Genomic DNA, 26,158 nt, shown 5'->3' with positions numbered 1-26,158 from the left:
ATTCTACGTTTTTTTGACCTTCTCGGTTCTTTCAAATTTTCTAGTTTTTTTAAATACCTTTTTTATCAACTTTTTTTTGAGCTGCTCTATTATTTTGAGCTGGCATTGTCTCTTATTTTTTAGAAACGAGGAAGATCTAACTTTTAAAAACTTTGGTTATTTTCGAGAAACAAGAAAATTCCAATATTTTTATGAGCATCAAACTGCTCTTTTTTTTATTTTGACGTTCTTGATTTTAGTTTTAGAAATAGGGAAAAAATCTATTTATATATATATGGGTCGTCCCTTTTTATTTTGATGAATTTCTTCTGTATTTGGCACATGTGAACTTCGAAAATACTGAAACATGAACTTCGTTGCAAACTAAAAAAATAACACACAACAATACACATACAAAGTACACCAGAACAATTCAGTCGACACGCACCATGCACCAGTGCACGTACACACACACACTGCTGTGATGGCCGTGGGGATAATCCAGAGGAGATCTCGCGGCTGTGCAAAAATGCAGAGACAGGAGAACTACAACTATCGTACTACCTGAGGGATTTTTCAGATATCAACTTGAAACATAAATCATGCAGGGATAGAAATGAACTTTTTCTTCAAAATAGAACGCATAATAATCTCTTTTCCTAATAGAAAAACAACCATTAGTTGGTGTGGTGTTAGCACCGCACTTGCCCAATGCCATATATTTTAGTCCTAGACACATATTCACCCTTATCCCTTCAACGTTGATTGCTCCTTCTCTTTTCTCCAGCCACATGCTTTGCTTCTTCTATTGTTTCTTCTTTTATACACCAAGATCCAGCGGCCTTCCTGATTCAAACAAGCGAACAGAACACTCCAGTGGCCTTCCTGATTCAAACAAGCGAACAGAACACGATAGCAACGCACACCGCTCTTTTCTTTTGCAGTTGGACATATTTTTGAACTTCTGGAACAATTTCTATTGATCTTCAGCCTTTTTTCATTCCAACAAGTGAGCAAACTGGACAACAAGGTATAATGCTCATTATTTTAGAGTTGAACTTCAGAATCTGGCGAAGTCGGCCTGCAACAATGGCCAATTTTTTTAGAGCCTTGTTGCCCACTAATGCCATCACCAGATGTGGGTTCCCTACCTGGCAATGTACAAAGAAAACTAAGCACTAACATACACTTCGAGTTCCAACGAAGAGAAGCAGAGTGTTCTTGGAATCAAACTGAAGCAATGCGACGAGATGGAAGTTCGTTTTTGCCACCCCGCGTGATGGCTTGGCGCATTGGAAGCAGAGGATGGGCCGCCTCTGCCGTGGATCCAGGGGAAGGGAGACCGCCGCCGCTGTGGTTGCAGGGGGGGGGGGGGGGGGGGGGGGGGTGGAGGTAGGCTGCCGCCGCCGTGGTTGCAGGGGGATGGAGGTTGCCGCTGTCGTGGTTCCAGGGGGATGGAGGCCGCCGCCGCCGTGGATCGGGTAGGGAGGTGTTGTCGTGGACGGGGACCAAAGAAAGGAAGCGCGTCGGGGACGAGTTGGGTGGCGGCGGAGGTGGATCCGCATCGGGACAGGGGTGGGCGGCGGCCCTGGGGCAAGTGGAGGTGGCGGCTCCGTGAGGCGGGTGGTGGCAGCGGGGCCCTCGGGCAGGTGGAGCCGGCGGCTCCCTGGAGCTGTTGGCGGCTATGTGGATGGGGATCGGGAGAGTGAGAGGTGCGGGAGGTAGGGGGTGGACGGTCATGGGCTCTTTTTTCTTTTGTCCAGGTTCGGGAACACGTCCATCGCTGCTATATAAGGCGTGTTGTGATTCAAATAGTTATTCTAATCTAAAATAGTGTTGTCCTATATATGCACAAAATAATGCAGCCTGCCTTTCAGTGTCGGTGTCACACGGAAAGATAAGTCGGTATGGGAGAAAACTCCACTCTGTTTGATCGTCCAACAAACAAATCCAATTAATATACAGTTTTGCTAGAACTCATTTAGATGAGATATAATTTGGTCTCATTCATCTTTTATAGCTATTGGATGTGATGCTATAAGATGCGTGTGTGCTGACGTGGATGTTATATGTTCTTGTTTTCCAAGTGAATGAGACCAAATTATATCTCATCTAGATGAGTTCTAGGTACTCCCATCAATGTATTCTAGGATTCTGGAGTACACGTCGTAAAACTCCAATACTGGGTTAAATCTACAGTTTGGTATTCGGAGGAAATCTCTTCTGTGACAACGGATAATGCTCCAACGTATTCATACCCCAAGAAAAAAATTGGGGAAATTTTCTCACAAGGCTAGCTCTGAATTGCCGCAAGACTTGCTGCTAGCAAATCGTTCCATGCATCGGTTGGTCCTGGTAAACACCAATGCATGCAATCGTCGTGCTTCTTTCCTCCGGTTGTCGCCGGATGAGCGTCAGCTCTGAATTCGCTCATGTGAGTGACGTTCAAAACTCTGAAGGAAGACTGCTCCAGAGCCTTCATCAAGTGCTGGTTTACCAAACGTACTTCTGTGTTTGTGCCGTTGTTGTCCAAGGAGAAAAATTCTTTGACCTAGACCAGTTTTGCTCAACATATTAATCTCAAAACTCCAAGCTCCAAACAATCACCAACCTTCTACAACCCAATATTTGGTATTTAGACCAAAGGGAAAAACATAATATTGCAGCAACACTGAAATATAAACACATTCAGTAACTATCAAGAGATTGATTGCATGTTCAGCAGGAAAGTGTTATTCCAACAGAGGTAAATAAATATTGTCTGCCAGTTACTGCATATTTTCTTGGGGGGAAATAATGTGCATTTGCAAATGCTATGCTATATTGGAATCCATGCAAGGCATTGATGATCACAGAGGAGATATGTTGACAAGTGCAACTCTTTTTTATGTCATCCGGATATTAGTTCTCTTTAGTCAAGCCGTTTGCGCTTCAGATGGCAGACTTGAAAGTTTTTTTTTTCTGTTAGGACAAAAAATTACAAAGCAGGGTTTTTTCCTATTAAAACTTGAAAGTGATTGAAAAGTGATTGGAGTACTTCAGGGAAAGGTGCAATGTCAGGCAACCAGAGGAATCAAGTTCATGTTTCTTTATTTTGGGGTGAAACAGACAGCACTCTTGTTCAGATGCACAAATCACATGTGTGTGATAGCTTATGGCCTTACAACTACTTTATAACAGCCTAACATATAGACATGCATATACTTTTGGCAAACAAGACTATGGTGCAGTCCTAGTATCCCCTTGTTAGAACATCTGTTTCACTTCATATTACAACTGTGAGTTCTGATTTAAACAACTTCTGTCATTTATCACATTAAGACTGCCTACCAACAATTCAACATACTAAAAAGAGTGTAAAAACAATATGTATGATTTCGAAAGAAAAAAGGGGAGGAAAACGAAAGCATGCAGCAGAAGATGAAAAAGCGCAATCCAAATATCAACACACTGTTGTTTCGATACCTCTTCAGAGGACAAGGGTTGGTCACGTTGACAAGATCCACCTTCATTCCAATCACCACCTTCAAAATGTCTAGGAGATTGAGTGCTGAAGAATTTCAATCCATTGGGTCTCATTGCTTTGTTCGCAAATGTTATCTGATGAAAAAATTATTCATAGTGAATGAAAGTTGAATATCATGATGATATTAAACAGCAAAGCAGATATTTTCCTTCTTTGCTAGAGTTCAGGGGATATTTAGACAAGTCATTTAGACATAATGCAGTGTGAAAATATTCAAGTCGAAATCAACCCAATTTTTTTCTTGAGAAAACACAAAAAACTTTGTCTCTTATAGACTATTCCAATGAGTGAAATGGTCAAGAATGGCTCACCGCTTCGTTGGTCTAACCGCCGGTTTAATGCGTAAAAAAATCACATTTAATTGATTCTCAAGTCAGTTTGGAGGAAGCTTTGACTTCATATATACTTGGAAACACATCATAGCAGCTATACATGGTGACTTGGTCACAAAGGAATGCAGCCCAGCAGGTACTGGGCATCCCATGCCTGCGCGAATGGTGGCGAGAGGTCCTAAGTTTGATCCCTTGCCTGCTGCTCATATACGATGATCTTTTTCATGGTTGTTATCGGCAAAACTCTCTTCTAAGGTTTAAGCGAACCTGAACAGATGAGGGCATAACTTCCGGTATTTCCGGTTGGACAGACTGATTCAACATTATCGGGCAAGGAACAGTAAGCAGGAATTTTCAGAAAACTCAAGAGACAACCACAGGCGTACCATGTGTTTAAGAGTCAAATCCAGTCCTTCAGGTGGCAGTAAAGGAGGTATAATCGGCTTCCCTTTCTCAAAGAAGAGCATCGGTGACTGTATTGGATCAAACTTTGAAGAGGACCACCACCTGTATAAAGCAGAGGGGGATGAGCCCAGTAATACGAAATACAAATGCAAACAGAAAACAAGTTTCAGGAAATAGCTTGGTTATATTGCCCTTTATATGTGGTAGAGTGGTCATAGATTGTCTAGCTCAGCACATAAAAATAGTTAGCAAAAGAAGCCAGGAAATATAGCATATCTAATAACAATAATCAGATAACACTGCATATCCTTTTCCATCATTACCATCAATAGGTTAATCAAAATACTTCAATAGCACCAATCATCTCAGATAATGAAAGCAATCTATCAAAACAATCATTTCTTTCTGATGTTATGTGCCTTGGTAAAGCAACACATGTTGCGAATGATACCTTCTAGACATCTAGTTGAGTGCACTGAGGCCGAGGAAGAGGCACATTACAAAACAACAATAATGGAAGAGTAACAACATAGTATTGAGCTATTAACTGATTACTCAGAGGGTTTAAATATTAGGATTCAGGATCACCAATTAATAACGGGGAGCTAACATTGGACAACTGATCAACTGTTCATTTAAAGCTTATATGCCTTAAGAATTGTGATCTCACGTACCAATGCCCCGTATTGAAAATAAGAATATCATGGAAGCTTGGTGCCTCTGCCCATGTTTGGTCCGCAATATCAACATCAATCCTGTGGCCTTGCTTGTATCCAAGAGATTCTAGGGGACCTCCGTTTGGACTGGCTGACCAGCTACAGAACCAACAATATGATTTTGATCAATGATAACCAAATAGATGAGTTACAGCATCATCCATGAAAAGATTTATGAGTCTGTTATGACCGGTTTACAATACAACCGGAGGAGGCCCGCTAGGCAGTAGATTAAGGGCTTGGCCCAAAAGTTATCTTAGGCTAGTCGTTTTCAGGTTATAAATATTAGATTGTAAGATACCTTTTGGAATTAAGCAATAAAAGATAGTTCTATCCTATTGCCCGGCTCCAGAGGAGCCGGAAACCCTAGCCGCACCTTGCCCTAGCCGCGCCGCCCTCTTCTTCCTCGCGACGTCGCCCACGCGCCGGAGCCGCCGCCCTCGCCCCCAACCCTCACTGTCCTGCCCGTATAACCTACGGAGTAGAGCCGGTAGGAACCCTAGCCCTACCAATTTGGTATCAGGTAACCGGGTTTCGACCATGTCTCCGCCAATTCCACCGCCACCACCACCGCTGCCCGCCAACTCCTCCACCACCGCCGCCTCTGCGCCGGGCGTCATGGCCTCGCTCTCGGCGGGCACCACGGCGTCGCTCTCAGCGCCGGCCCTAACGGCACCCGGCACCACGCCGGGCCAAGGGCAGCCACCGGCCCCCGTCCAACACTCGCCGCCGCCGTCACCTCCCCCGCAGCCGCAACAGTTCACGCCGGAGGCCATGGCAGGCGTCCTCAACGACCTCGTCACCGCGGTTCAAGGGATCCGCCTCTACCTGGCAGGTCCGTACGGGCCGCCCCCACCACCCCATCCAGCCATGGCCGCGGGTCAGCAGACGCTTCCGTGGTACTCGGCACCGGGGGCCACCACCGGAGGCTACCCGGCGCTTCCCGCCACAGCGGCCGCACCGCCGCCTTGGCCGCAGTGGCCGCCGGAGATCGTGCCGGCAGCCCCGCCACTCGTCGCCACCACGGGGCCGCAGTGGCCCACCTGGACCGCGCTGGCCGCGCCGTCCTCCGTCGCGCCCTACCTTCCAGCGGCCCCGCCCAGGTCTTCGCCGAGCGGGCTCCCAATACAGGAGGTCCGCTTTCCGTCGTCCCCATCGCCACTCCCCGGCTGGCTCAACGGACAGCCATCGGCCTACCCGGAGACCCGCCCACCGTCCGATTTTCCGCTGCAGCCCGCGGTGTCGGGCGCCGCTGGGAACTACGCCGGGCCTTCCACCATGGCCTGTGCGCCATCATCCGCCCTCCGCACCGCCGAGGCAGTGGGCCAGGGTGTGCCACACCAGCAACCGCCCCGGTTCGCCAAGATCGACTTCGCCACGTACGACGGCTCCGACGACCCGCTTAACTGGCTCAACCAGTGTGACCAGTTCTTTCGAGCGCACGCCCGCGTCGGAACGGACTTGGCTGGCATCCTACCATCTCCGCGGGGTCGCCCAGACATGGTACTACGCCCTCGAACAGGACGAGGGCGGCATGCCCCCGTGGGATCGTTTCCGAGAGCTGTGCCTTCTTCGTTTTGGGCCACCGGTACGCAGGAGCCGCTTGGCCGAGTTGGGCCATCTGCCGTTCACCTCCACGGTGCAGGACTTCGCCGATCGCTTCCAGGCCCTGGCATGCCACGCACCCGGTGTGACGGCCTTACAGCGGGCGGAACTTTTCATCGGCGGCCTCCCCGACCACATCCGCGTGGACGTCGAGATGAAAGGGCCCCAAGACCTTCAGATGGCCATGTACTATGCCCGGGCGTTCGAGCAGCGCGCCCAGGCCGTGACGCGTCCATCTGCGCCACGTGGGGGCCGACAGCTTCCCCGGCCGGCTCCGGCGGCACCGGCGTCCCCTACAGCCGTTCCGGCCGCCGCCCCGGCACCGACGCGGCCATTCAGGCGCCTCACCCAGGCGGAACAGCTGGAACACCGACGACTGGGCTTGTGCTTCAACTGTGATGCGCCCTATGCACCAGGTCATGTCTGTCCCCGCCTCTTCTACTTGGAAACGACAGACGAGTCTGAGGAGGAGCCACTGGAGGATGGCCTCGGCGCCCCAGCCCTTGCGGAGCCCGCAGCGGCACCCGTGCCCGCCCCGGCCACCGCCCTTGTGGTGTCCCTACACGCGCTGGCCGGCATCCATGATGAACAGACGATGCTCTTACCGGTCATGATCCACGGTGAGCGCCTGGTGGCCCTAGTGGACACAGGGTCCACACATAACTTCCTGCCGGAGACCACCATGCGGCGCCTGGCATTACAGCCAACCGGCGGTGAACAGTTGCGAGTCACCGTCGCTAATGGTGACCGTCTCCGCTGCCACGGGCTCGCCCGCGACGTGCCCATCACTATTGGCGACAAGCACTTCTCCATCACCTGCGCCGGCATCGACTTAGGCTGCTTCGACTTCATCCTCGGCGTCGACTTCTTGCGCACTCTTGGTCCTATTCTCTGGGATTTCGACGCGCTGACGATGACCTTCTGGCGGTTAGGCCGCCGCATTCGATGGGCCGGCATTGGGGGTGCCGCACCCACCCCTCCACTCCAGCTCGCCGCGACCACGGCCACGGCCGAGCACCCACTATTGGAGAGCCTCCTACAGCAGCACGGCGACATCTTCACCGAGCCACAGGGGCTGCCGCCCGCCCACGCGTACGATCACCGTATACATCTTCTGCCAGGCTCTGCACGGTGGCGGTACGGCCTTACCGCTATCCGCAGTTGCAGAAGGATGAGTTGGAGCGGCAGTGTGCACTCATGCTCGCGGCGGGCATCATCCGGCTATCCACTTCGCCGTTTACCGCCCCGGTGCTTCTCGTCCGCGAGTCAGACGGCACATGGCGTTTCTGCATCGACTACCGTGCCCTTAATGCTGTCACACTCAAGGATAAGTTCCCTATTCCGGTGGTCGACGAGCTCTTCGATGAGCTCCACGGGGCGCGCTTCTTCACCAAACTCGACCTCCGGTCGGGGTACCACCAGGTGCGCATGCACCCTGATGACATCGCCAAGACGGCGTTTCAGACTCATCACGACCACTTCGAGTTCTTAGTGATGCCCTTTGGCCTCACCAACGCCCCGGCAACTTTCCAGGCTCTGATGAACGGCGTCCTCCGACCCTACTTACGCCGGTTTGTGCTCGTTTTCTTTGATGATATTCTGATCTACAGTGCGTCTTGGGCAGAGCACCTACAGCACGTCGCCATCATCTTCAACGAGCTTCGGGCGCACCATCTCCATCTTAAGCGCTCGAAGTGCTCGTTCGGGACGCCTTCGGTGGCCTACTTAGGCCACGTCATCTCGGCCGACGGGGTCGCTATGGACGCCGACAAAGTGGCCGCCGTCGCTGCCTGGCCGACGCCCCAGTCTCCGCGGGCTCTTCGCGGGTTTCTCGGCCTTGCTGGCTACTACCGGAAGTTCATCCGGGAGTTTGGTGTCATCGCTTCTCCACTCACGCGGTTATTGCGCCGCGACGCGTTCGCCTGGGATGCGGAGGCGACGACAGCCTTCGAGGCCCTCAAGGGGGCCCTCACGACGGGGCCCGTTCTTCAGATGCCGGACTTCGACCGGCCGTTCGTTGTGGACTGTGACGCCTCGGGTGTGGGGTTCGGCACTGTGCTTCATCAGGGCGACGGGCCTCTTGCTTTCTTCAGCCGGCCCTTCGCTCCGCGCCATCTCAAGCTCGCGGCGTACGAGCGGGAGCTCATTGGCCTGGTGCAGGCGGTGCGCCATTGGCGGCCCTATCTGTGGGGCCGGTCTTTTCAGATTCGCACGGACCACTACAGCCTCAAGTTCTTGCTGGATCAGAGGCTCTCCACCGTGCCCCAGCATCAGTGGATTAGCAAGCTCTTCGGCTTCGATTTCTCCGTCGAGTATCGCCCGGGTCGTCTTAACACCGTGGCCGATGCCTTATCCCGCCGCGATGCCGACCTCGACTCTGTCACTGGCGACTCCGAGGGGCAGGCACTCTGCATCCGCTCAAGGCCGACTTTCGGCCTCTTCGACGACATTCGCCGGGCCACCGCGACCGCCGCCGATGCGGTTCTCCTGCAGCAGCAGCTGGCGGCCGGCGACCTGGAGGAGCCATGGCGCCTCTCCGACGGCCTGCTGGTCCATGGGCGCCGTGTCTTCGTTCCTGCTCATGATGATCTCCGTCACCAGGTCTTGCTGCTAGCTCACTCGGCTGGCCACGAGGGTGTGCAGAAAACCCTCCATCGTCTCCGTGCCGACTTCTACATTCCTGGTGATCGTGCCCTCGTTCGCGATTGGGTGCGCTCTTGTGCGACGTGTCAGCGCAACAAGACGGAGACGCTACGGCCAGCTGGTCTTCTTCAACCCCTGGATGTGCCTTCTCAGGTCTGGGCCGATATCTCCATGGACTTCATCGAGGGGCTTCCCAAGGTGGGAGGCAAGTCGGTCATTCTCACGGTGGTCGACCGCTTTCTAAATATGCTCACTTCATCGCGCTGGGGCATCCCTACACTGCCGCGTCCGTGGCTCATGCCTTCTTCGACGGTATTGTCCGTCTGCACGGGTTTCCTGCTTCGATCGTCGGTGATCGCGACACGGTGTTCACAGGCCATGTCTGGCGCGATCTCTTCAGGATGGCGGGCGTTAAGCTACGCTTCAGCACGGCCTTCCACCCCCAGACGGACGGCCAATCAGAGGTGGTTAACAAGGTGATCGCCATGTATTTACGCTGTGTTACAGGTGATCGGCCTCGTGCTTGGGTGGATTGCCTCGCATGGGCGGAGTACTGCTACAACACCTCCTACCACTCTGCCCTGCGTGCGACACCATTTGAGGTGGTCTACGGGCGGCCACCTCCGCCGATCTTGCCGGTGGACCCGGCTACGGCGAGGACGGAGGCCGCGGGTGACCTTATTCGCACCCGTGACGAGATGCTTGCGGAGGTCCGTCAGCGTCTCCTTCAGGCTCAGCAGCTGGCGCAGCATTACTACAACAACCACCATCGCGAGGCGGAGTTCGCGGTGGGTGATTGGGTGTGGCTGCGTCTTCTTCACCGCTCTACACAGTCACTCGACCCGCGCGCGAAGCGCAAGCTCGGGCCTCGCTACGCGGGACCCTTCGCCATCTTGGAGCGCATTGGGCAGGTGGCCTATCGTCTTCAGCTGCCGGCCGGCGCTCGCATCCACGATGTGTTTCATGTGGGGCTGCTCAAGCCTTTTCATGGAGAGCCACCGGCGGCTCCACCAGCGCTTCCCCCGACCAGCAATGGACGTCTTCTTCCGGAGCCAGAGAAGGTGTTGAAGGCACAACTTCGTCGCGGGGTATGGTTCATCCTGATCCAGTGGGCGGGTCTTCCTGTGGAGGAAGCTACTTGGGAGCCACGTGAGGATTTCCGCCACCACTATCCAGACTTTCAGCTCGAGGACGAGCTGTTTGTGCAGGCGGGGAGAGATGTTATGACCGGTTTACAATACAACCGGAGGAGGCCCGCTAGGCAGTAGATTAAGGGCTTGGCCCACAAGTTATCTTAGGCTAGTCGTTTTCAGGTTATAAATATTAGATTGTAAGATACCTTTTGGAATTAAGCAATAAAAGATAGTTCTATCCTATTGCCCGGCTCCAGAGGAGCCGGAAACCCTAGCCGCACCTTGCCCTAGCCGCGCCGCCCTCTTCTTCCTCGCGACGGCGCCCACGCGCCGGAGCCGCCGCCCTCGCCCCCAACCCTCACTGTCCTGCCCGTATAACCTACGGAGTAGAGCCGGTAGGAACCCTAGCCCTACCAGAGTCACCCTCTAATGCACAGAAAAAGGTTAGGGAAACAGTAGACTGTCTAAAATATTAGGCAAACAAAACAATTTAAAGAAAAATGGTGAGCCGGCAAGAGAAAAGACTATTAATAGCAACCTTAGTTTTTTCAAAATCAAGTACCAAGAATGGTCTACTGGAAGCATTGCAATACTACCAAATTAGAACTAGAGTCCAAAACTGAAAGCAATGACCCACGTTGCGGATATATAATTCTTACACAACTCATAACAATAGAAGTTACACCCATCTCCAAAGAACTAAATTTTGGTACTAATACAAATGGCACTCCTTACCTGCCATAGCGTACCAAAAGATTAGTTCGGTGGTATGCGAGGGTGAGGTTGTAGCGTAGGAATGTGAAACCTCGGTCTGCCCCTGCTGGACGCCACTTGCGAACCTCTCCGTTCACTCCCCTGAGCATGCAGACCAATGAGACAAACATGTTTCGATTCAAAGAATCACCCACAAATCCTACAACAAAGCATTGAACACACATCAACATGTGATAGCATATTCAAGGGGTCACTGAAATGACTGAATACACTACACATAGACAAACAGATAAATCTGAACCAAGAAGCCGTATCACTTAAGGTATGCATTGACCCAATTTCCTCTTATAACATTATGATCATTATGAAGCAAGAATCATAATAACTGACCATGCCCCAACATGACCACCACAAGATGACATTCGTACAGCTACATATGTAAATTTCAACACATTCAACAGTACAGGGAACCAATCACATATCTATGCTATCCACATACGATACTACACCTTGCTTAGTAGACCAAGCAAAACATCGAGACATCTCTTGAGTGCCGATCTATGACAATGGGCAGTAAGCACCGCAAGTATTACCACGTTATATGCAGAAGATTTTGTTCAAAGATGCCAAAAACTCCAACTCTACCAGGAGGCCACACCAGAAAGGCTTCACTCTGCAGACGGAGTCACGTCCCAAGCAGTAGCTACCAAACACAGCGAAATGGGTGAGTACGAACCAATGTTGGTGTTCCTGTGATGCTCTAAGAACCGGAGCGGGTCGAGCCTGGGGAGTAGCTCGCACCCTTCGGGCTTCCATCGCCAGCGGAGGAGGGCGCGGCCGTTGCGCTTGCCGTTGGCGATGCAGTTCCACCCCTTGAAGATCTCCTTGCACGTGTGGTCGTACCGGAGGTGGGACTCGGCGGAGGAGTCGGACACCCATCCACCGGCAGCGTAGTCGCAGGTCTGTTGGGACCTGAGAGCTGCGTCGCGGAGCGCGGGGATGGAGCGAGATGGGAAGATCAGGATTAGGGTCAGTAGAATAAGGGGGAGGAGCAACACGAGAGGGAGGAAGACTTTGCGCCGCCGCAGGCCGGCGGCCGGGCTCCTCGCCGGCGGCATGGGAGACACGGCGAGGCGAACAGGATCGAGTTTTGCTTGGGCTTAAAAAAACAGAGTGGGCCTGAAGAACTAGTCTCAGCCGGCGGAGGCGAGTTTCGGACTAGGCCAGGCCTCACTTCGGCCCGAGAACATGGTTAGGCACAATAGCTTAATTGGGCCGAGCCTTTCCGAGAACATGAGTTCTTTTTTTTGCCATGCGGGGACATGGTACACTGGGAATATCGGGAGCTCCTAGTTGGGCCGGCCCACGAAACGCGTCGGCCACTGAACTCGCGCGGAAAAATCCCGAAAAAGATAGATGTATCTGCCACAGGATTCGAACTAAAGACGTTCGTTCCATGTCCGACCTCTCCAACCACTGGAGCTAACATCATTGAGCGATTTGTTCCATCCTGAGATATGTAATAAAACTGTTGAAGCGCTATTTGCTGCACATAATCATGTACTGTATCGCTTAAATTTTTTGGAAAAAAATCATGATAAGAAAAAGTTCATATATTTTGAAAAAAGTTCATCAATTTGAAAAAAGTTCATCAAATTTAAAAAAATTTAATCGATTTTGAAAAAAAGTTCATCAAAAATGAAAACAAGTGTTCATGGATTATAAAAAATTGTACAAATTTAAAAAAAGATAATCAATTTGAAAATAAGTTCATCTAATTTAGAAAAGTTTGTTGAATTTGAAAAAAACTTCATCAAATATGAAAAAAGTTCATCAAATTTGAAAAAAGTTCATCGGAACTAAAAAAAGTTCAGCGAATTTGAAAAAAGTTCATTGATTTGAAGAAAAGTTCACGAATTATAAAAAATATCATTGAGACAGGAAGAAGAAAAAGAAAAAAAGATAAAAGATAAACGGAAACAGGAAAAAGGAAAAAGGAGAAAGGAGAAAGGAGAGAGGAAAAAGGAAAAAGGAAAAAGGAAAGTTAAACTAAGAAAAGATGTAAGAGGATGTCATTCACCACAATGGGCAAGGTGGCGCGATGGTTATTGCTGGTTAGCTTGAAGTAGTCCTGGCCATGGAAAGCCCGGCCCGAACGGCCCGGCCCGAAAAAGCCCGACCCGGTCCAGCCCGACGCCGCTCCCGGGCTGGGCTCGGGCCTAGATTTTTGAGCCGAAGGCCGGGCCCGGGCCCATCGTTTTCGCGTTTTCTTGAAGGCCGGGCCGGCCCGGCCCGAAGCCTGACGGGTTTTTACGTGTTCGGGCCGGGCTCAGGCCCAGAAAACAGGCCCGACGGCCGGGCCTGGCCGGGCTCAGGCCTGGGTTTTTTGCGTTGGGCTTGGCTAGGCCCGACCCGAAGCCCGGCCCGGCCCGAGGTATGGCCAGGTATAGCTTGAAGTATACGTCCCTAGTTCGATCCCCCGTGAGGACGCTCATTTTTTGTTGTCTGGAATACAGAAAGAAAACAGGATAAGATGGGTCGGCCCAGCTTGGTTGGTTGTAGGCGCTCGTTTGCAATATACACATAAACGGGCGCCTGCAGCGCCAAATAGGATTTGCCGGGAATATCTCTACTCCTAGTTGAGAAGTTGGTTTATCTCAAAAAAGAAAAATTGAGGAGTTGGTAGGTGGTATCGTCATTTCGCACCCCTATACCATTTTTTGACACAAATCCCACCTTAATCAGGTCTTTATTACTGTTTTTTCTTGCTATGTACTTCCTCCATCCCAAAATAAGGGTATGTTCGGTAGCGCCCCAACTACAATAAATCCTCAAATCCAGCTTCTCTTTTTGATCGCCAGCTTCCGGCGCGAGCGCTAGCACTCAGAAATCTGTTCGGTGTCTCAGCTCCAGGTTTCGATCGCCATAGATGGGCTGCCAGCCAGATTCGGCCTTATTGGACATTGAGGAGAGGACGAAGTGAGCCCAAGATGGAGGCTGGATGGAAATCCACGTGAGGCCCAGCTCCTAGGGGCTGAAAAGATGGCTAAAGGCCTAGTTTGGAGTGCCTGGAGGGCATTTTTCAGCCTAGTTCGTTGGCAGGCAGCTTTTTCTCCTTTTCCTCTGCTTTCTTTCTCTAACAGAGATGGCCAGATTCGCTGGGACAAAGAGTTGCCTTTTCTTTTCTGTGCAATAACAGAGAACTATAAAGGGTAGTTTGATATACTTTATGTATATAAATTATAAATTATTAAACAAAAATGTATTTTCAACATCTTCTATTTGCTCAAGATTTATGGCACTTGATATTAGTGCAGTAGAAATAGGGGGATACCAGAAGTCGGATTCCAATAATCGGAACCGTCACTTGTGATGTCTTCAAACATGATGCGCAAGTTCTCTTCATTGCGAAGTCCATGCTTTCTAAACTTGTAACAACCTGGAATGTCCTGTAAATACACAAACAAGATAACCTTTGTCAACAACAAGTAATATGAAGAAAGATATGGTATGCACAACATGAGGATGAAAACTCACTATCTTTGCCTTCTTCCACCACTCAGCATCTTGTTTCACAGTGTTGCGCTCTGTGTCCCATCCCGCTCCTGTCTCCTTCAACTTAAGTTTGTTGAATACACCATATTCACCTCTCAGTTTGTCCCATTTGTTCTTTAATTGCTCATTCGTGTACTCCAACCCTGTTCTTATTTTGAATTGCATCACCACCTCATCATATGCATTGGAGGTCAAGTGAGTATTTGGCCTATTTCCAGCTCTCACTTGCTTGACAAACAACTCGGTGATAATCCGAGTGTTTTCAATAGTCCATTCGGCAAGCATTTTCAACAACTCCATATAAAAGTCCATGTCACTTTGTGTGTGCTAATAAAATTGTATGCTCTCATATATATAAAGATTCATGTCATAAAAATAACTGTATGCTCTCATTTATAAACATATACAGAGACTATTTCATCTATAAATCTGTACGTATGTATATGCAATATCTCATTTATAAACATATACAGAGTCTATTTCATCTATAATTCTGTACAAGGACTATTTCATTTATAAATCTAAAAATCATAGCTCCCATCTATAAATCTGTACATCTATAAATCTGAACCAAATGATAAATATGTATGCTCTCATTCAAAAAAGTTCATCTCATTTACAAAAGATTGTGCATCTGGACATCCAAAAATCCGGACCCAATGGCCTATAACTCAATGTAAAATAAACTGAATGGAGAGTGGTGAGGTTGCACATCTGCACGAGCTCACCTTGAGCTTCTCGAGCGGCGACGACGGGGCAGAGGAGCAGCGTCACCGACAGAGGGGGTGTCGGCTGCTGTCAGGTGGGGGCGGAATGCGGCGAGCTTGAAGGAGTCGCGAGCGTGACGAAGAAGGGCTGCTCGAGGACGAGACCTTCTTCGGGGTGGGGTCGAGGTTGCCGGACGAAGTTGACTGGTGAGGATGCGGCGGTGGGGTGTCTAGCGGCTAGGGTTGGACTAGCCGGTGGGGATACAGGAGGAGGAGAATGGGGATCGAGATGTATCGAGACTTCTCCAGCCTATCTGTCGAACATGTATGTCACTTGGCGGTGGCACATCCTCGTAATAAAAGTGAAGTCCAGCTTTTGCGTTTTCTGGGATCTCCAAATGAGCAGCTCCCGATTTTTGCACGTACCCAGGCCACACATCCCAGAAGCTAGCTTCGTGGAGCCAGGGTGTTCGGGCCAGCTCTGCTCCTGGATTCAGGGAAGCTGGGAGTTGGGGAGCTGTCGAACATGCCCTAAGTGTCTACAAAGGCGAGGGTGAGAAGGAGGATAAGCGGCAACACAAATATGATGCCTCACAAAAATAAAGGAGACGGACCTATTGTGGTCTTGAGTGTTAGTTGTTGAGTTAAGAGCGTGTGTTATGTTTTCTCTCCCATTGCAACGCACGGGCTCTTTTTCTAGTGTATATATAGTAATGCACATCACTATAAGACTTGCAAGCAATGTGACTAATAAGTTAGTTACGGGATGGTGCATTACGGAACGAGTAAAGAGACTTGTCGATAACGAGATTGAACTAGGTATGATGATACCGACGATTGAATCTCGGGCAAGTAACATACCGATGACAAAAGGAACAACTTATGTTGTTATGCGGTTTGACCAATAAATATCTTCGTAGAATATGTAGGACCAATATGAGCATCCAGGTTCCGCTATTGGTTATTGACCGGAGATATGTCTCGGTCATGTCTACATAGTTCTCGAACCCGTAGGGTCCGCACGCTTAATGTTCGATGACGATTTGTATTATGAGTTATGTGATTTGATGACCGAAGTTTGTTCGGAGTCCCGGATGAGAACACAGACATGACGAGGAGTCTCAAAATGGTCGAGACGTAAAGATCGATATATTGGAAGGCTATATTCGGACATCGGAAAGGTTCTGAATGGTTCGGGTATTTTTCGGAGGACCGGAGAGTTACGGGAATTCACCGGGGGAAGTATTGGGCCTTCATGGGCCTTAGTGGAAAGGAGAGAAGGGCCACAAGGGGAGGCCGCACCCCCCATGGGCTAGTCCGGATTGGACTAGGGAGGGGGCAGCGCCCCCCTCTTTCCTTCTCCGTCTCATCTCCTTCCTTCTTCTCCTACATGGACTAAGAAAGGGGAAAACCTACTCCTACTAGGAGTAGGAATCCCCCCTTTGGGCGCGCCCCTTGTGGCCGGAACCTCCTCCTCCCCTCCTTTATATACGAGGGAGGGAGGCACCCCATAGACACACAAGTTGATTTTTAGCCGTGTGAAGTGCTCCCCTCCATAGTTTTCCACCTCGGTCATATCATCGTAGCGCTTAGGCGAAGCCCTGCGCCGGTGACTTCATCATCATCGTCAACACACCGTCGTGCTGACGAAACTCTCCCTCGGCCTCAACTGTATCAAGAGTACAAGGGTCGTCACCGAGCTGAACGTGTGCAGATCACGGAGGTGCGGTGCATTTGGTACTTGATTGGTTGGATCGCGAAGATGTTCGACTACATCAACCGCGTTTCTTAACGCTTCCGCTTTCGGTCTATGAGGGTACGTGGACACACTCTCCCCGCTCGTTGCTATGCTTCTCCTAGATAGATCTTGCGTGATCATAGGAAATTTTTGAAATACTATGATACGTCTCCAATGTATCTATAATTTATGAAGTATTCATGCTATTATATTATCCATCTTAGATGTTTAATGGGCCTTTATATGCAGTTTTATATGATTTTTGGGACTAACCTATTAACCTAGAGCCCAGTGCCAGTTTCTGTTTTTTTCCTTGTATTTGAGTATGGCAGAAAAGGAAAATCAAACGGAGTCCAAAGACCTGAAATTTCACAGAGATTGTTTTTTGGACCAGAAGAAGCTCACGGAGTACCGGAGATGGACCTGGGGAGTCCCATGGCCACCACGAGGGTGGGGGGTGTGCCCTACCCCCTGGGCGCACCCCCTATCTCGTGGCCGCCTCGGGGACCCCCTGACTTGTTCCCGACTCCAACACCTCTTATTTATACCCAAACTTCCAGAAAGAAACCTAGATCCGAAGTTCCGCCGCCGCAAGCCTCTATAGCCACGAGAAATCAATCTAGGCCCTCTCTGGCACCCCCCGGAGGGGGCCATCATCACCGGAGGCCATGGAGGAGGAAGCACAAGGGGTAGAACCTCTCCTCCTCTCTCCCGGTGGCCCCGGAGTGCCATCGGGAGGGGAATCATCGCCACGGTGATCGTCTTCATCAACATCACCATCCTCATCTCTTTTACGTGGTCCACTCTCTCACACCCCGCTGTAATCCCTACTTGAACATGGTGATTTATGCCACATATTATGATCCAATGATGTGTTGCTATCCTATGATGTTTTGAGTAGATATCCTTTGTCTTTGGGTTGATTGATGATTTAGATTGGTACGAGTAATATGTTTTATTTTGGTGCTGTCCTATTGTGACATCCGTGTCGCGCAAGCGTGAGGGATTCCTGCTGTAGGGTGTTGCAATACTTTCATGATTCACTTATAGTGGGTTGCTTGAATGACATAAGCATAAACCCGAGTAAGGGGGTTGTTGTGTATGGGATAAAGGGGACTTGATATGTTAATGCTATGATTGGGTTTACCTTAATGATCTTTAGTAGTTGCGGATGCTAGCTAGAGTTCCAATCATAAGTGCATATGTGTAACAACCCGGATGTAACTTACCATAACTGTAACTCCGACTCTGCCATTTCCGGCTTTAAGTTATGAGATTCCCTTCGTGATTGGGTTTTTTTCTTCGTTTTGCATTTTGTTCGTGTCATGCATTTCATATCATGTCATCATGTGCATCTCATTTTGCATACGTGCTCATCTCATGCATCCGAGCATTTCCCCGTTGTCCGTTTTGCAATCCGACACTCCCACGTCCGGCGTCCCCCTTTTGTCTCTTTTCGTGAGCGGGTGTTAAACATTCTTGCAATGGACCGAGATTTGCCAAGCGTCCTGGGTACGCCACCGGTAGACCGCCTGTCAAATTTTGTGTCATTTGGAGTCCGTTTGATGCTCCAACGGTTAACCGGGGAACCGTAAAGGCCTCGTGTGTGTTGCAACGCAACACCCCTCCAAAACGGCCCAATAACCCTTCCAAACCATCTCCATGTCCTCCGCCGTCGGATCACGATCGCGTGGTCGAAAACTACACCCCATTTGAACACTCCTACCTCCTCCTAGCTATAAATATATGCACCCCTCCTCAAATTCGGGTCCCAAACCCTAGATCCATATCTCTCCGTGTCGGACACGTCCGGACGGCGCCGGACGCGTCCGTGCCACTGTTCCCAGCCAATCTCCGCCTGCCACGTCAGCGCTCGCCGCACCCCGCGTCGCCGGCCCGCCCGGGCCCGAGGCTGGCCCCCGCGGCCCGTCACCCCGCCGTCGCCGCCCGCGGGCGACCGCGCCCGAGGCCGCCGCCTGTCCCGCGACTCCTCCGCCCGACCGCCGCCATGATCGCCGCCGCCCGCCGCCACGCCCGCCGCCAACGACCGCCACCTCGCCCGCGCCTGCACAGCACCTCGCCGGCACCGCTGCCCACCCGCGCGCGGACCGCCGAACGCCTCCGCCGGCGTCGCCGAGCGACTCCGGCGAGCACCTCCTCCTCGGATCCGGCAAGTCCCTCCTCCCCGGCGTACCTCCGACGAGTTCTCCGGTGATCCTCGAACTCCGCGCCAGATCTGGATCTGACAAGGTTGACCCCGTTTTTTGTCTAAGTCCCTGATATTTTTGCATTCTAGTGCTATGTTCCACCTGCCATAACTTCTCATCCGTAGCTCCGTTTCATGCACATGATATATCAAAATGTTCACTGGGAGATGCTCTTAATTTCATTCCATTGTGACATGCTTGTTTGAGTCCATCTTGGTGCCCAAATCATTGATGCACGAGTGCTATAAATTGTTAGGTGCTGTTACTTATCAGAGTATGAGGATTTGTCATTTTAGTCATATTTGATGTGTGCTTCATATGGGCATGAGCTCTACGTGTGTTTTAAACTAGGCCATGCCATTTTTACAAGGGTGCTTGCCATGTATTTTTGTGATCTTTCTGGTGACTAGCACAACCATGCAAAGTAGACTTCGTGATATTGCTATTTCCAGGGACTTAGGATTTTGCTAAGTCCCTATTCTGTTGTTATTTTGATGCCATGTAAACATGATGGTACAGTGAGATCCATGCTTGTTTTGATTATCTTTAGTGAGGGTGTTTTTGACATATGGTTATGCTCTATCCATCCATGCCCCTGTTTGCAATTATGGAGTTCCCTAGCATGTCTTAATCTTGCTCTACTTTTGTTATAAAATGTTCCTGGCAAATTGTTTACATGTTAATCAATTTTTCCATGGTTGTTGTTGTTGATCCATGCATGCTATGAACTTTCTCTTGCCATGGTTAGCTTCATGAACATGTCTTCTTGGTAATGCTATACTTATCTTGTCATGCAATGCCTTCTGGTGAGTGATTTGAGCTCGCAAATATGCCTTCATAATTTTGCTTATGCCATGCTCTGTTTTCTGCTAAGTCTGAAACTGTTAATAAAACTTGATATATTTACGTGGGTGCCATCATATCTTCCGTGCCTTTTGGCTCATGTTCAGTAAGGGACTTTTGTTCTATGCATTGAGTAGAATAATTCCATGCCTTTGTTTGCTATGATATATTCCTGTAGCATGTTGTTTGTTTGCTCTAAACATTGCTTCCTGGTGTTATTCCTGGCATGCTAGTATTTTCTCTAAGTCTGTGAAGCTGATATCTTTTGCACTTTTGCCATGCTTGTTTGAACCTTCTCTTTTGTGATTTAGCCGTATCTCAGTGTTCATGTTTTGTCAAGCATCTTGAGTAGATCACTGCCACGTGCTTTGTTGATATGTTGGAGTGCATTAGCTTAGTTTCTTGTTGCATTCTAGATGGCATCGTGCTGTTAATAGCAGAATTGTGCCATTCTTGTTTTGCTTGCCATTTGCAAACCGTGCATCCGATTCCGGTGATCTTTATATCGATTTTGACCGAAATCATCTCATTTTTCCAGTGGCACACTTGTTTTCCTAAGTTGATTCCTTGATCATTCTTTTTCTTCCGGAGCTCGCATATGCATTGCATATCACATCTCGCATATCATGCCATATTTTGCATCATGTTGCTTGTGCATTGCATCGTGGTTGATTGTTGTTCCTTTGCTTGTTGTTCTTGCTTTGGGTAGAGCCAGGAGACGAGTACATGATCGAGGAACCTATTGAGTACGCTAACGAGTATCAAGCTTTCTTCAACTCTGAGAACTTTGCAGAAAAGATGACCATACCCTCGAAATCACTTATATCTTTGCTTGCTAGTTTCTCGCTCTTTGGCTATGGCACACTACCTACCACTTGCTATATCATGCCTCCCATATTGCCATGTCAAGCCTCTAACCCACCTTTCCTAGCAAACCGTTGTTTGGCTATGTTACCGCTTTGCTCAGCCCCTTTTATAGCGTTGCTAGTTGCAGGTGAAGATGGAGTTTGTTCCTTGTTGGAACATGGATATTGTTGGGATATCATTATTATCTCTTATTTACTTTAATGCATCTATATACTTGGTAAAGGGTGGAAGGCTCGACCTTATGCCTGGTGTTTTGTTCCACTCTTGCCGCCTTAGTTTCCGTCATACCGGTGTTATGTTCCTTGATTTTGCGTTCCTTACGCGGTTGGGTGTTAGGAACCCCTTGACAGTTCGCCTTGAATAAAACTCCCCCAGCAAGGTCCAACCTTGGTTTTACCATTTGCCACCTAAGCCTTTTCCCTTGGGTTCCGTGGACTCAAGGGTCATCTTTATTTTAAACACCCGGGCCAGTGCTCCTCTGAGTGTTGGTCCAAAACAGAGCCACTTGCAGCGCCACCTCGGGGAAACTTGAGGGTTGGTTTTAGTTGTACGTAGTGTTCATCCGGTGTGCCCTGAGAACGAGATATGTGCAGCTCCTATCGGGATTTTTCGGCACATTCGGACGGCTTTGCTTGTCTTGTTTTACCATTGTCGAAATGTCTTATAATCGGGATTCCGAGCCTGATCGGGTCTTCCTGGGAGAAGGAATATCCTTCGTTGGCTGTGAGAGCTTGTGATGGGCTAAGTTGGGACACCCCTGTAGGGTTTTGAACTTTCAGAAGCCGTGCCCGCGGTTATGGGCAGATGGGAATTTGTTAATATCAGGTTGTAGAAAACTTGACACTTAACTTAATTAAAATGAATCAACCGCGTGGGTAGCCGTGATGGTCTCTTTTCGGTGGAGTCTGGGAAGAGAACACGGTCTCGTGTTATGCTTGAACGTAAGTAGCTTTAGGATCACTTCTTGATCACTATTAGCTTCTCAACCGTGCTTTGCTTCTCTTCTCTCTCTCTTTTGCGTAAGTTAGCCACCATATATGCTAGTGCTTGCTGCAGCTCCACCTCACTACCCCTTTCCTACCCTTAAGCTTAAATAGTCTTGATCTCACGGGTGTGAGATTGCTGAGTCCCCGTGACTCACAGATACTTCCAAATAGATGCAGGTGCCGATGATGCCAGTGCAGGGACGCTACCGAACTCAAGTGGGAGTTCGACGAGGATTCGGGTCGTTACTATGTTTCTTTTCTGGATGATCAGTAGAGGAGCCCAGTTAGGACGATCGGGGATCTAGCATTTGGGGTTGTCTTTCTTTATTTTGGTTCCGTAGTCAGACCTTGTTTGTATTCTGGACGATGTATGACTATTTATGTATTGTGTGAAGTGGCGATTGTAAGCCGACTCTTTATCCCTTTCTTATTCAGTACATGGGATGTGTAAAGATTACCCCTCTTGCGACAGACCTACCATGCGGCTATGCCTCTAAGTCATGCCCCGACACGTGGGAGATATAGCCGCATTGTGGGTGTTACAATATGATCCAAGAAAAGAAAGTATGTTAGCTTATGCCTCTCCCTCATATGAAATTGCAATGACGACCACCGGTCTTGTTAACAATTTCCTAAGACAATTCCACACACCGATCCACCATTATTCCACACTCGCTATTTTATAGTATTTACTAATATATTCTAACTTTATGATAACATCACCTACTTTTATATTTTATCTCTCCGATACCATGCAAAGTTATCCTCTTCATACCCACAACGTAGTTTTATTTCTCGTTTCTAGTTGGAAGCAAACGTTCGGTGTATGTAGAGTCGTATCAGTGGCAGATAGGACTTGAGAGAATATTGATCTTACCTTTAGCTCCTTGTGGGTTCGACACTCCATACTTATCACTTCCACCATTGGGAATTGCTACGATGATTCCGTGCACTTGGGGATTATCAAGCTCTTTTCTGGCGCCGTTGTCGGGGAGCAATAGCGTGGGGTTGATATTCTCGTGTGTGCTTGTTTGCTTTCTTCACTAAGTAGATTTTGTTTTTCCTTTTTGTTTTTGTTTAGTTGTGGGTTAAACATACAAAAAAATTTAAAAGAATGAAAATACAAAAAGAATTTACTTACCTCTCATGCCTAAAAACTTTTTCAATAAGAGAAGTGATTGGAAGATTATGCATTGAAGAAATGAGGGTCGACCTTGAGCACTTGTGTTCATGCTCATGGAAACAATGTAAAAAAAATTCATGGAAGCTTCTCTGAAAATAATTATCCCCTTGTATGTATCCATTGTATTATAAAAATAATGTGCAAGCTTCGGTATTAGGATGATTAGATTGCTCGTTTACTATGTACAGTACAAAAATAGAAACTTTGGCTGTAGCGCATGATTTTACATTTTTTACTGGAAAGTCAAATGGGTCTGAAACTTATTGCACATTACTTTTGTATAAATTGGTTAAATTTTCATAATTGTTTTATAATTTTTTTGAGTTACAGAAGTTTACTAAACTTCCAGATTACTACAGACTGTCCTGTTTTTGACAGATTCTGTTTTCTATGAGTTGTTCGCTTATTTTGATGAATCTATGGGTAGTATCGGGGGGTATTGTAACGCCCCAAGACCGGAGCTCCAGATGCCTTCCAGGGTTTCCAGGTTTCGTCGTGTGATTTGTTTGGTCCGTTGCATTTCATCTTTGCATCATGTGCATTGCATCATGTCATCATGCCATCATGTCATTTCTTTTATTAACTCAACTAAATAAATGGCATGGATCTTTGATCCATTTAAACCGAGGGAATTCACGTGGTGATTTCTCTTTATAACATATCCTCCCAATATTAGGGGGCTATAATAAATATTCCATCCCTTGGAAATTACCGCAACACACTTGCAAATATCCCATGCCTTTGTTATCTCAATTCTTGGTCTCCAACTTTGCCCATATATCCTTTCGTCATTTTCCGGAGCTCCACCTAAATTCTCAACATTTTTGGACACTTCCAAAACCTAGTCCTAGTTCAAACCCATTTGAATTAAATTCAAATGAGTTTGAATTTACATCTTCCAATCTTGGCCTTTTATATTTTTTTCTCGGAACAAGCGTATTTTTGTGAGTTCGGTAAAATTATCCCCATGCTCAAAATCCTTCCCTAACCATCTCTTTCTTTTCCTCTCTCAAATTTCTTTTCTGTTAAGGTTTAAGTTTTTAAAGAGAGAGGGAGAAGAGAGCCCAGGCCAACCTCCCACGCCGGCCCAACCTCCCCTAGGCCCAACAGCCTCCTACCTAACCCTAAACCTCTCCCTGGCCCGACCCCCACCTCCCTCGCATCTTCCCAGCGCCGCCAGGAGCGCCCGCGCCTGCAGCCATCTACCTCGATCCCATCTTCCCTCCCTCGCGTTTCTCTCTTTCACTCGATCCCGCACGTCTCCCCCTCCTCCTCTTGCGCCACCAGAGGAGACCCTCTCCTCGATACTCACCCTCCCCTTGGCTCTGCCATGCCGGCCTGCGACGCCACCGCCGAGCACCACCAGGACCACGCCGGCCTCTCCTCCTTCCTCGACGTGCCTCTGCATCCGGCCGTCACCAGCGAGCAGCTCCCCTCCTTCGTCCATGGCGGTCGCCGCCCCTGCTCGCGGTCTTCCTCGCGGGACTCTCCTCTCCTGCACCTTGTTCCCGGTCGCCGGCAAACCTGCGATGCTGCCACCGCAGCTCCTTCCCTGCTGGCTACCTCCGCCGTCGTCATGCCGAGGCTCCTGTCGCGCTCTACCCCTTCCCCGCGTCCCCGTCGCGCCGGAGCGCACCACCACCATCGCCGCCTCCTTGCTCGGGAGAGCAAAGGCTCGAACCCGAGCAGCCCCGCTCCGCTTCTTCACTGGAGCTCTTCTCTCATGCGCCTTCGCCGTCCGATGCAGCTCCTGCCCGCGCCGGCCCTCCTCTGTTTCGCCGTGGGTGCCCGAACCGGCTGGAGTCGCCGTCTTCTGCAGCAGCTGCTCTGCTGCCTTGCCCGCTGGTGGCCGGCACCCCTCGCCGAGCATCCTGCCTCGCCATGAACGCGCCCTGCCTCCTTGTCCACAGTGTGCTCCGTCACCCACGACCGAGCACCTCAAGACGAAGCCCTTTTTTTTCGTTGATGCGAACGGGTATACGAACATGACCCAGATTCTAAACACAAGGCGATGCCTCCGTTGCACCCATGCCGAGCAGGAGTATTTTGGATTCGTCAAGTATGACTACATATCCGGGATGCGTCAAGTACCCCACCGTCAAGATCGAGACCGCCCGGAGACCATGAAGCCGTGAGGTTCCACTACCGTCGCCGTGGATCCGACAAGTTCGCGAGTACCTCTACCTCCCACGACGACCTTGTACAACTACCGTCGCAAGAACCGAGACCGGCAAGTCCGAAGACCCAAGTACCATGACGCCAAGTACCCCTTCGGATCGCCAAGGTGGATCGCGAATGTTGACGAGGTTCCGATAAGACCGTCGACGTGTACGACCTACTCCGTGAATGTGTACCACTACCGCCGCTCGAACGTTTACAGAACATGTACCGTCGACCCTCGAAGACCCGTGGACGGCAAGTTCCTTGTTGACCCCGAACACCTACGGAGTGTGAACATCAACGAAGCTACCGTCATCGCGAGAACGCCTACTTCCCTCTACGAACGAGAACCGTCCCCTTTGCACGCTCCGAAGGTATAACCCTGAGACGACGTCCGTGAACGAATGCTTGCGATGTTTGAGATGCTCGTGTTTGCACTGTGTCCGATTTGTCACTCGTTTCCTTGTCGCCAACTCGTGGGACACCCGGTATCCGGGAGCGCCCCACCATCTTCTGCACGCAACCGCACACTTCTCCTTTGCATCGGTATCTCAATCGAGTTACCGGAACCAGAACGTTGCCGTGGCACCGTTTTCGTTACCGTTGCCGTGGCACCCCTTTCCTTTCCACCACGGTGACAAATGCTTCATAATGCTCTTGTCAACTTTTAATAAAAATTGCATAAACTTGTTCATGTCATCCGCATCATGATAACAACAATTAAAATGTTTAATTTGTTGTTTGCATTAATTTGCTAAATGCATATGGGGAGTTACCGGATTTGTTGTTTGTTATATCCGGCCCCATTTAAATTGTTTAGATAGTATAGTTCTGTTATGCTTCACTTCTTGCCATGTTA

At 49.4% G+C, this 26,158-nt stretch overlaps 1 protein-coding gene and 1 pseudogene across 6 annotated transcripts; both read right to left on the bottom strand.

The window, feature by feature from the left end:
• Positions 1 to 412: 412 nt before the first annotated feature.
• TBL13 (TRICHOME BIREFRINGENCE-LIKE 13) lies at positions 413 to 12,231 on the bottom strand. 6 transcript variants are annotated; one of them, XM_048700212.2, is made up of 6 exons: positions 11,790 to 12,231; positions 11,075 to 11,252; positions 4,917 to 5,057; positions 4,224 to 4,344; positions 3,445 to 3,579; positions 413 to 1,130 (listed from the first exon to the last, which is right to left on the bottom strand). In XM_048700212.2, exons 1-6 carry the CDS (start codon positions 12,169 to 12,171, stop codon positions 966 to 968), a joined length of 1,122 nt encoding a protein of 373 aa, XP_048556169.1. In that variant the 5' UTR covers positions 12,172 to 12,231; the 3' UTR covers positions 413 to 965. The 6 variants fall into 6 exon arrangements, with proteins under 6 accessions (XP_048556169.1, XP_048556168.1, XP_087399841.1 ...); XM_048700211.2 differs by lacking the exon at positions 413 to 1,130 and adding an exon at positions 1,908 to 2,530 and having other exon boundaries at positions 11,790 to 12,228; XM_048700214.2 differs by lacking the exon at positions 413 to 1,130 and adding an exon at positions 2,460 to 2,593 and having other exon boundaries at positions 11,790 to 12,229.
• A 2,062-nt stretch (positions 12,232 to 14,293) lies between these two features.
• LOC147984734 (L10-interacting MYB domain-containing protein-like) lies at positions 14,294 to 14,893 on the bottom strand (annotated as a pseudogene).
• Between the last annotated feature and the right edge of the window lie 11,265 nt (positions 14,894 to 26,158).

Source organism: Triticum urartu, chromosome 2A (genome assembly GCF_056163025.1).
Source record: "Triticum urartu cultivar PI428250 chromosome 2A, HENAU_Tu73, whole genome shotgun sequence".
NCBI lineage: Eukaryota > Viridiplantae > Streptophyta > Magnoliopsida > Poales > Poaceae > Triticum > Triticum urartu.
Note: the sequence above shows the minus strand (reverse complement) of the source record. Positions and strands in the feature narration are given on the sequence as shown.

Excerpts from the sequence above, each read along its gene's own strand:
- TBL13 (XM_048700211.2), bottom strand. The coding sequence starts at position 12,171 with ATGCCGCCGGCGAGGAGCCCGGCCGCCGGCCTGCGGCGGCGCAAAGTC. Across the intron at positions 5,058-11,074 it reads CTTTTGGTACGCTATGGCAG|CTGGTCAGCCAGTCCAAACG; the intron begins GTAAGGAGTGCC and ends TTGGTTCTGTAG. Across the intron at positions 4,345-4,916 it reads ATTTTCAATACGGGGCATTG|GTGGTGGTCCTCTTCAAAGT; the intron begins GTACGTGAGATC and ends TGCTTTATACAG.